Genomic DNA, 11250 nt, shown 5'->3' on the forward strand with positions numbered 1-11250 from the left:
GGGAACCCGGGAGGCGGAGCTTGCAGTGAGCCGAGATCGTGCCACTGCACTCCAGCCTGGGCGACAGAGCGACTCTGACTTAGGGAAAAAAAAATGGTTTTGAGATGTCATCTATCAATAAAAGGACTTTTAAGTTACTTAGGATGTGATTTTTCTTGTGCTGAAGGAGTAAATTCAGTCATAAAAACTAGATACTTTCTTAACTACTATGGTTCCTTGAAAGAGATCATAGTTCTCTGTCATGTGATAAGTGTAGTTCTCTGTCATGTGATCAGTGTAGTTAGTCCTTTGTCATGCGGCATTATTGCCTTCTCTACCCTTCTCTGCTCCATGCCCAATTAAAAAGTCATTTATATTGTCTTTGGCAAACTTTAAGAAATTCTTAGTTTCTTATTAATTTTAAGTTTTAGATGAGTATTTTTAATGGTCTCTTGGTGGTCAGGATCAGTCAGTAAACAATTTAGAGCATAAGTTTACTTAGGATTGAGGAGCAGTCCTTCACATTCCAACCTGTAGGTGTACCTCAGGGGTTCTCAGCTGGGTTGCCCTTCAGGTGGTCTTTGGGAATATATGGAGACATTTTTGATTGTCACCAGTGGGGGGTTGAGTGAAGCTGCTACTGGCAGCTAGTGAGTGGAGGTCAGAGAGATTGCCAAGTTTCCTACAGTACACAGGACAGCACCCCTACAACAGATAATTATCTGGCCTAAAATGTTGGAAGTACCCAGGTTGAGAAATCCTGGTGTACAGTAACTAATATTTGAACACTTTTGTGAGCTACTGTGTTTAACTGCATTATCTAATTTAAAATACAGAATTCCCCTGTGAGATAAGTAGTATCACTTTTTGCCCTAAAGGCCCTGGTCATTTTTGAAGAAGGAGGATATAAACTTTGGACTCATTTGTATAGGAAATTTTTAATACAAAACTATTCAGGATACAAGTTTTTTATTTTTAGACTTTCTTTGGTCTTACCTTTTGTTTGTTTGTGATTTTTGCAGGGACAAATATGTATAGCATTTAAACACATAATTCTTTTTTAATATTTCAGATCTAGAAATGGCCATTGCCTACTGGAACTTAGTGCTTAATGGAAGATTTAAATTCTTAGACTTATGGAATAAATTTTTGTTGGTAAGTTCACATTTTCTGCATTTCTCTCTATTTTCTCTAAAATTCTGCTATGTTTAAAGATAAATTAACGTAATGTATTGAATATAGAATGAGAAATTTGATTACCAGAATTTTGTTACACAGTTGTTTTGCATTCTTGTATTTAAAATTTTCCAAACTGTTTTTGTCCAGCTCATTTTAGTGATACAAATGTATTTCGTTTTTGTTTTTTAAATAGGAACATCATAAACGATCAATACCAAAAGACACTTGGAATCTTCTTTTAGACTTCAGTACAATGATTGCAGATGACATGTCTAATTATGATGAAGAAGGTAATGAAATTTTTTTCCACACCAATTTTTTTTGACCTGTCTTTTTATCACACACCCCTGAACTTCTTCAGTACTTTTGTTTTTCTCGGAGTTGGAATTCCCTCCTCTGAGCTTTTGTTATGATTTTTTTTTTTGAGATAGAGTCTCACTGTTGCCCAGGGTGGGTGCACTGGTGCGAACATGGCTTATTGCAAGTCTTCAAACTCCTGGGCTCAGCAGTCCTCCTGCCTCAGCCTCCCAAGTAGCTAGGACTACAGGCATGCGCCACAGTGCCTGACTAATTTCTTAATGTTTTATAGAAGTAGAGGTCTTACTGTCTTGTACTCCTGGCCTCAAGCAGTCCTCCTGCCTTGGCCTCCCAAAGTGTTGGGATTATAGGCATGAGCCACTGTGCCCAGCTCCAGGCTTTTTTTAATGCTCTTCTGAATGTATGAAATACCTTCATACATTTACCAATCTATATTTTTCTGTTTCCTTCAATTCCAACTCAGCATTCATGTCTTCCAGAAAGGCATGAGTAATTTTCATCCATGTTTTAGGTTTTCAGTTTACTTTAGGAACCTTTTTACTTGATGTGCTTTTGTACCTATTTGTATCTCTTTTTCATCTGTTAGTCTTCTGTGTAAGCTTGATTGTAAACTCCTTAAGTTCAGTGACTTTTTTTTTTTTTTTGAGATGGAGTCTTGCTCTGTTGCCCAGGCTGGAGTGCAGTGGCGCAGTCTCGGCTCACTGCAACCTATGCCTTCTGGGTTCAAGCGATTCTCCTGCCTCAGCTTCCCAAGTAGCTGGGATTACAGGTGCCTGCCACTACGCCCAGCTAATTTTTTGTATTTTTAGTAGAGATGGGGTTTCACCATGTTGGCCAGGCTGATGTCAAACTGCTGACCTTATTGTCCACCCGCCTCGGTCTCCCAAAGTGCTGGGATTACATGCATGAGCCACTGCGCCCGGCCTATTTTTTTGTTGAAACTTACTTCAACTGCCTAATATAGTACTGTTGGCATTCAGTAGATAGTCACTGAATACTTTTCTGCTATTTCTTCATAAATGTATAAAGATGGCGCTACCATCCACTACTAGGATGTGGACTTGTATTTTTCTATATGTGGCAGTGATTTACATTGATTTCTTCATACATATTTCCCTAGTCCACTTGAGAATTGGCAGGATGCAGGATGGAGATTTTTTTTGAAAAACCCCCTGTGATCTTGGTGTCTTTAAAAGTGTCCTGGAATCATTAAGGCTAATCAGGGATGATGTTATTTCTTTTCTTCATTTTCATTGTCGTTTATAATCTTCCCTCCAAAGTGAGAAATGTTGAATCATGCGTATACCTAATAATTGTGTCTTCTGTTACGTTTCACACAAAAATGGAGAGCTTTCTGAGTTGGAGATGGGCATGTGAATGTGTAGAGGCATGCATATATTGAATTTTACACCTCTTAGTAATGTATTAGCATGAAATAGGATGGAATTTGACACTTCCTGTTAATTTCCTTTGTGAGATGGCCACAGAATGCTTGAAAACTTGTTTCTCCTCCTATGCCTTCAGCACTGGCAGCATGCTATCATATCATAGCCCCTCCTTAGGCTGCCAGTTTTTTTTTTTTTTTTTTTGAGAGGGAGTCTCGCTTTGTTGCCCAGGCTGGAGTGCAGTCGCGCGATGTTGGCTCACTGCAAGCTCCGCCTCCCGGGTTCACGCCATTCTCCTGCTTCAGTCTGCCAGTTTTGACCAAATTACTTCCATTGCCTGACTTCAGTGGCCTTCAGAAAATCATATTATTGATTAGTTACCAGACAAGTTATTTTTATCACTCAAGGAACAACCAAATGTTGGGAGTAATCACAAGGAATACAAGGAATATTTGGGGTAAAAACTCCAAAAAGTTTGAGTTTTGAAAGACTTAATCAGTGGGAATAGATAAGAATGATATACTTTAACACTTATGAGGAAGTCTTAAAAAAAGGATTCTGCTGAAATATTAGTCTTATTTCTTCTTTTTCTCCCTTCTCTTTCTTTCATATTTTTTCTTTTTTCCAGGAGCATGGCCTGTTCTTATTGATGACTTTGTGGAATTTGCACGCCCTCAAATTGCTGGGACAAAAAGTACAACAGTGTAGCACTAAAGGAACCTTCTAGAATGTACATAGTCTGTACAATAAATACAACAGAAAATTGCACAGTCAATTTCTGCTGGCTGGACTGAACTGAAGATCAATCCTCACAATTCAGACTGAGGGTTGAGACAAAACTTTAAGGATACATCTTGGACCATATCGTATTTCATTCTTCTAATGGTGGTTTGGGCTTGTCTTCTAGTCTGGGCCGCTCTAAACATTTATAATTCCAACATTGTGGATTTCATCTTATATCTGTGGACCATCCTAGTTTATTCTCCCATAAGTCTTAGAAGCTTTATGGTGATTATTTTGAGGTTTTCATTCTCGCATAAAGCACAATGCTGTCTTCATCAGAAAACAGTTGGCATAAGAATTAAACATATGAACATCACAAAACAATTTATAAAAACTTCTTAAATATACGCTTTGGGCTAGTTGCAAAGACTATGCTAATAGCACTTCCAATGAGAGTGATATATTTAAGTGTACTGGATCTGGAATGGTGTTTTGGTTTGGGGGGAATTTTTTTTTCCTGGCAAATCACATGTGTTGTTGATGTGAGTATCTGATGAAAAAACAATGTCAGAATAACCAACATGAAAATTTTTTAGGATAACTTGGTGCCTACCTGAAAAATGTATTGTGTTTTAGACTCTTGATTTCAAAAGGTTCCACAGAACTTGTCTGCGCTTACCTTACCCATGTTTATATATAGCTGTCCTACAGGGAGCTTTTATTTAGAAAATGTCTGCATAATGTTAGATTCTTCTCCTGTCTACATTATGCACTACATAATTGGACTTCATTATGCTTTTGAAATGCTTATCTGCCTGTCACATAAGTTAAACTATTTAATTTGTTTTGAATGTTTTGGATTGCTACACAATACAATATTCTAAATTTAGGCATGAGGGTTTTTTTGTTTTGTTTTTACTTTTTTTTTGTCATCGCACTATGGAACACAAATGAAATTCTCTTAATTTATAAGAAGATAGTTGCAGTTAAATTTTGAAAATGGTTGTAATGAGCCATGAAGTTCAATCTTTATAATATAGGTACTGCTCTTTCAGACAAATAGTCCATTTTCGATGACTTATTATTTTGTTGAAATTGCTTTAACTGCTAATCACTGTGGTTGCCAAATACTTACTTCAGGAGCGAAGATTTTCAAACAAGCATACACGATGCAAAATACCAATCTGGCTTCTAGTCTCTCTACTGTTTTTGTTTCACTCAGATTAGCTCAGTTTTCTCATCTAAGCAGAATGCTATCTTGTATGTATTTTTTTCATTACAAGACCCATGAGCTGCTTTTATGCTGAAAATGGTCATTTCCCTGTTCCCTTACTGACATGTGAAGAAGGGTTTCTTGCTTTCTTAAACATTTCTGTAAGGCAGGCTAGAAATGTAAACTTCAAATGTCAGATGATTATGGTCTTTTGATAGGAATACATTCTGCTTGGGATATACATCCAGGCACTCTCTAAGGTTCTAGGGTTGATATTAACAAAGGAATGTACTTTAGAATAGCAGTACATTTTATGCAAATATGGAAATTATTTTAAGAAACAATGACATATCAAAACTGCTTTTTATTTACATGATTTTGAAATAGACTAGAAAGCTTTCCCTATAAACATATTAATATTCCAATCATAACTTTAATTCAAGAATGCAGTTTTACCAAAAGAAAAATTTGAAATTTCTATTCAGGCTACTGTAATTGGTTATTAAAAGAAAAAGGAAAAAGAATCCTGCTGCTTTCAGTATTTCCTGATTTCATTTTTTGTAAATATAAAGAACTTCAATTATGAAAAATTTTTAAAAGATATATATATATATCTATATATATGTACTGTTTTGTTTCCTGTCTTGAAGATTTTGAGTTATGGTTATTGGTTTCACATTGATTAATTCACATATGCTGTGTTTTGAAATGAGATCCCATTAGCTTTTTTTTTTTTTTTTTCAATATAAAGTGTTTTCTTTAAAAGTCTGATATTGGTTTGTGGCCTAGTGCCTTGGATTTTACATATTTTTCTTTTTAAATGCAAAACCTTTTCAACAAAATAGTGTTTGTCATCAGGTTGGTACTAAACATTTATAATTACTGTGTAATTATAAACAAAAATACATAAAGCTTTGAATATAATTATGTAGCATAAAAGTTAAGGTTGTTCACTATGATGGCATCTTAGAATTAAACAAAATTTTTACTAGGGCTGAAAAGAGAAGACTGATTTAATGTGGTGTGATTATTCTGAAGATAAATGTCTGGTTACAGGGAATATTTTGTACTAAAAAATGATGACACATATGGCTGTGTGTGTTTGAGTCTGTGCCTGCGAGAGAGCCAGAGAGAGAGAGAGATTGACAGAGGAAGGGAGAGAGACACACACACCCCTTGAATTGCTTTAACTCCTAAGCGTTTCAGTCCTCATTCCAGTAAACTCCCCATGCTGATTCTTTGTTTTAAACTGAACCATAGGTACAGTTTCCTTTTTGCCAAATGTCAAAACAGGTACACATTTTAAAATGTAATGCTTTTTAAATAGAAAAATGTATAAAATTAGAAGTGCCCACATATAAAAAATACTTGAGATGAAGATTATCTTTAGTGAATATCATCTGCATATCTCTGTAAGTTCGATTGTGTTTCTTACAGTCCCTGTTATATTACCAACAGAGGCAATAAAAGCTTCAGTGAAATTGCCATGACTAAATCTTTTCACATATTTCAGTGTATTTTTTTTATAGATTAAAAATATCCCTGAAAACTTTTCCAGGAAGAATAATTATTCATGGAAAGAGCATTGTAATGGCATGTTTTGGGGAGAAAAGACATGTCAAGTCTTGTTTACTACATTTAAAATGTTTACAACGATACTGGGCTGCTTTATTAACAATACTGTACTTGTGTAATATGGCATTATAAGTACATGTCCTTCCTTAGACTTTTAAAAGTTTTAGCGAGAGAAAGTAAATTTACTTAACAAAATAACACGAGAAATCTTTTACATAATATCTTTACTGGGGAATTCTTATTTAAGCAAGGTACACTATTTTTTCCTCAGACTTGAATGAAGTGTCTATTTTTTATTTGATGATAAGAAGTGAGTAGTAGTAGCTAACTTAATGTACACTTTGCTTAGGTTTTTAAACATGTTACTATTAAGACTACGTATTGTAAACCTTCTGTAATTTTCACATATGAATGACAGGAGAAAGTTAAACCTAATCGAAGGAGTTTTGGCATAAAAAGAAAGTGGTGCTGGGGAAATTTACCATGGTTCACAAAGTATGCCTTTGTAAAACTGAATCAACTTTTAGCAAGAATTAATTTATGTAGTTCTAAATGTTAAATTGTGTATATTTAACAGAAAATACTTATCTGGCACCTCAGTAGTTTTCTTTAAATGTTACCTTTTAACAATATGATTTATATTGAATACTTAGATGTTTTCATAAGATTTTATCAAATTTGATAATGTAATGATAAAATGTTTTTTAAATGTGAACTATTTAACGTATAAATGAGGACACAAAACCTGAATTGTGATTTCTACATAATGTGATAATTAGGGTTCAAATTATGACTCATCATTTAATTGATTATAAATGAGTATATTTCTGAACTCTTTATTGCCTCCATTTTTACAATCATAATATAGCAATAATTTCTATTTTTATTTCATAGAACTGTGGTGAAATTATTTATCATGACACCTTTATCTTTGATTTCTGAGGGAAAGGGGTGTGTATTTCGTAGTTAAGATAAATGAGAAAATTCCTAATAGTACAAATGCCCTTTTCCAGGTTTATCTTTGCTAATTTGTTGCCATTTTTCTTAAATATTTGCTTTATTTGTACCTGATTTCTGGAGGCAAATAGTGCTATTTTTTCAAACTCATAATACAGTTACATAAATGATTTTATCAGAGCATTCTTGCTATCTCATTTTCTTTCCTACCTGTTAGTAAGTAGCATTTCTTGCTCACCAACTCATTTATTTGACAACTTTCCACTAGGGTCAATGTTTCCTATTAATGTGTTTTTTTATTTTCCTTTGGTTAATTTTTAAAAATCTGTCACAAATAAGGAAGTTATGATGAAAGATGCACAGCCTTTGTAGTTAGTGGAATTCTTAATAAGTAATGTCTTTATGGAGTTTTAAAGGGAAATTATTTAAAGGGAATCATGTTATAGTTGTCCATTTTTTAAATTGAGATTTGAAGTGTTTTTAAGTATAGCCCCAGTTTCTATTTACTTACAAGTGCTTCATGATTGTTTTCAGTTTAAGTTTTTGCCGTTGTGCTGTGCAGAAATCATAATGTAGTTTGTAATACTTTCGAGCATTGGTCTTGAAGCTATAACTTGGGGTTGCTGTCCTTCATGAGGTAGGGCCACAGCAGGCAGGCCCCTTCCCACTTCCTTTGTGGTGTTCGACTTTTATCTGTTGTAGGCTGTTAGTGTTTCATATTTGATTTGGTTTGGGGAAAAATAGTTAAAAAAATTTTTTTTTTAATGATTGGCTTTAGAGGGACTATTAACCTCTTTGGCATATCTGTCAGAGGAATGGAAAGAAATGGAGTCTGACTAAAAATCATGCCAGCTTGGTCACTGAAGGCAGCACTGCTTTGAAAAGAAGAATTTTGAACCCACGTCGTAAAAGCAAAGCCTGATGGGAAACAGTGAAGTGTTTGAAACTTAGGGGCATCATGTAAGTGGCTTAATGAGCAAACAAACTAAAAGGAACATATTTCTTTTATATTTAAAAAATATATGTATTCAAATACATGTTCATATGAATATTACAATTTTATTTCCGGTTATGAAATATTCTGAGAAAACCTTACATCTGATGGAAAACTTGGGCAATATCCAATAGCAAGCAAGAGATTCTTACAAAAAGAAATACCATAGGGCACAAGGTTGGGGGAAGACAAATTAATGAAATGGCTAAGGGACAATGCTAATTCAATCGTTAACAGTGATTTTGTCACATGACTTATAGCTAAAAGAGCAATGTTTAATCAGTAAGATTTAGAGATGGGTGTACTTGGAATCCTTTGAAAGTAGTGTGTTTAGTTTTCAAGGAAATGCTAATATTCTTAATCCTAGTAGTATATTAGACTTTGTTGTGTTGAATATATCAAATGAATGAGCTTTGAGCCAGAGCTTTAAAATAGTGATTTCTAAGACTTTGTTACAATGGTACTTAAAAAATTGCTTTGTATAATTTACACACTGTAAAATTCACCGATTGTAAATGTACAATTAATTGGTTTTAGTAAACTTAGAACATTTCCATCAGCCCCCAAAATTTACTCATGCTGCTCTGCAGTTAATTCACTCCTACCTCCAGCCCCAGGCAGCCACACTGATCTGCTTTCTGTACAGATTTACCCTTTCTAGAAATTTCACAGAGTTAGAATCATGCAGTTAGTCTTTTATATCTGGCATCTTTCACTTAGCATGTTTTTGAGGTTCATCCATGTTGTAGCTTACACCTGCGTGTAGTTCCTTTAGTTGCTGATTTAGTGTTCACTGTTTGGATATACAACATTTTGTTTATCCATTCACCAGTTGATAGACATTTGACTGGCCTACAATTAGTTTTTTTTTAAATTGTGAATAACAATGATATGAAGATTCATAAATACGTCTTTGTGTGGACATGTTTTCATCTCAGATTCCTAGTTGTGGAATTGTCAGGTTGTGTGGTAAATTTATATTTAACGTTTTAAAAAACTGCTAAACTTTTTCCAAACTGACTGTACTTTTAGAGCTATTCCTGCCAGGTGCATGCGGGCTGCAGTGTCTCCACATCCTTGCCAATACTTCTTGTTGTCTTTCTGATGACAGCCATTCTGGTGGGTATATATTTTATGTGTGTAAGTTACGCCTAGGCATCCCAACTCATGTATTGATTGGATGTGCAATTTGAGTGAGTTTCAAGTGGCCTGAGGGATTGCTGTAAAATTAGTTACTGTAGACACGTACTCTCTTGAAGGTAGTATTTTCTGTAGTCAGTGAGGGTAGTAATAATACTTCCGATGGGGGTTCCAGTCCCTCAGTGATCTCTGGTGAGAAGAAATGTGTCAGTGAAGAGTGGTGCTGATGACTGGTGCTTTTGCTCTGTTACTGTTTGTACCATGGTTGATACAGCTGCTCGACTAGCCTGTGACTGGTGGTGGTAATTAAATTTTATACACATTACTGTGTGCAGATAGTTACTGTCTTAATATTAAGTTTCCCAGAGATTTTACTTTTGAGATAACTGAGAATTAATGACTCTTTGAATTTATAAAAATTTAGTTGATACCGTTCAGTTGCTGCCAGCCGCCTGTGTTCTTATACCTAGGAGACATTGGAGTGAGTGCTTTTTAGAAATTTTAATGGGGTATGTAAGATACATGTAAAAGGAGAATTGCGTAATGAACTCATTTTAACATGATCAGTTCATTCTTGATTTATCTAAATGCCATTCATCTTTGAACCCCTATTTATTTTGAAGCAAATCCCAGATAGCGAATCATTTCATTTGTAAATATTTCAATATGTATGTCTAAAAGATAAGGACTGTTAAATAAAACCACAATTCTGTTATTAGACTTAACTGTTAACAGTTTGTTAGTGTTAATAACTATCCAGCAGTGTTCAAGTTGTGCCTTTTTTTTTTTTTTTTCTAATTCAAGTCAGGATTCAAATATTTCTACATTACATAGATCTCAAATGTCCTACCCAATGGATCCCCACACTCTCCACTCTTTGGCTTCAAATTCATTTATTTGAAAAAACAATGATTGCTTTAGCACTTTAAATTTCTATGCAGTTTTCAAATTTAAGGTGAAATTTTGATGTACTTAATAAAAAATATATTCTAACTTGAATATATTTTTAAAGTTAATGTAGTATATAAGAAGTTATTATATCAACAGATTTTCCTTTAACTTAAAAATACACTGTGACTTGTATCCAGAACTCCTGCAACTTAATGAAAAAACAACCCAATTTATAATTGAGCCAAGGATTTGAATGGACATTTATCCAAAGAAGATATACAAATGGCCACTAAGGATGTGAAAAGATGCTTAATATCATTAGCCATTAGGGAAATGTAAATCAAAACCACAATGAGATAACACTTCATGCCCACTAGGATTGCTTTAATCAGAAACAAACAGTAACAAGTGTTGCTGAGGATGTGGAGCCACTGGAACATCTGTAAGTTGCTGATAGGACTGCAAACTGGTGCAGCTGCTTTGAGAAACGGTTTGGCCATTCCTCATTTAATAAACACAGAGGATATGACCGGCAAATCTCCTAGATATATACGCAAGAGGATTGGAAACATGTTCATATAAAAATTTGTGTGTATTTACAGCATTATTCGTAATTGTTAAAAATTGTGAAACCCAAATGTCCATTAACTCATGACTGGATAAGCACAATCTTAATAGTCATTCAGTGGAATAATACTTGGCAGTAAAAGGAATGAGGGAAGTACTGATACATGCTGCAACATGCATGAATCTTGAAAACATTATGCTCAGTTAAAGAAGCCAGTCACAGAAGTGCACACATTGTACTAATCCATTTGTATGACATGTCCAGAATAGGCAAATCGATAGAGAAAAAGATTAGCGGTTGCCAGGGGATAGGGTTGGAGGTGGAGAAT

The 11250-nt window shown here is 34.6% G+C and overlaps 1 protein-coding gene across 2 annotated transcripts in view; it reads left to right on the plus strand.

The window, feature by feature from the left end:
* Positions 1-10457, plus strand: part of DCUN1D1 (DCN1, defective in cullin neddylation 1, domain containing 1) — a 50645-nt gene extending 40188 nt beyond the window's left edge. For both annotated transcript variants that reach the window (XM_011986159.1, XM_011986160.1), the window contains exons 5-7: positions 1052-1134; positions 1352-1448; positions 3490-10457. In XM_011986159.1, coding sequence (XP_011841549.1) covers positions 1052-1134; positions 1352-1448; positions 3490-3569 — 260 coding nt within the window. In that variant the 3' untranslated portion in view covers positions 3570-10457. The remainder of the gene's footprint in view (positions 1-1051; positions 1135-1351; positions 1449-3489) is intronic.
* The last annotated feature ends 793 nt before the right edge of the window (positions 10458-11250 follow it).

The sequence above is a fragment of the Mandrillus leucophaeus genome, unplaced genomic scaffold (assembly GCF_000951045.1).
Source record: "Mandrillus leucophaeus isolate KB7577 unplaced genomic scaffold, Mleu.le_1.0 Scaffold295, whole genome shotgun sequence".
Classification (NCBI taxonomy): domain Eukaryota; kingdom Metazoa; phylum Chordata; class Mammalia; order Primates; family Cercopithecidae; genus Mandrillus; species Mandrillus leucophaeus.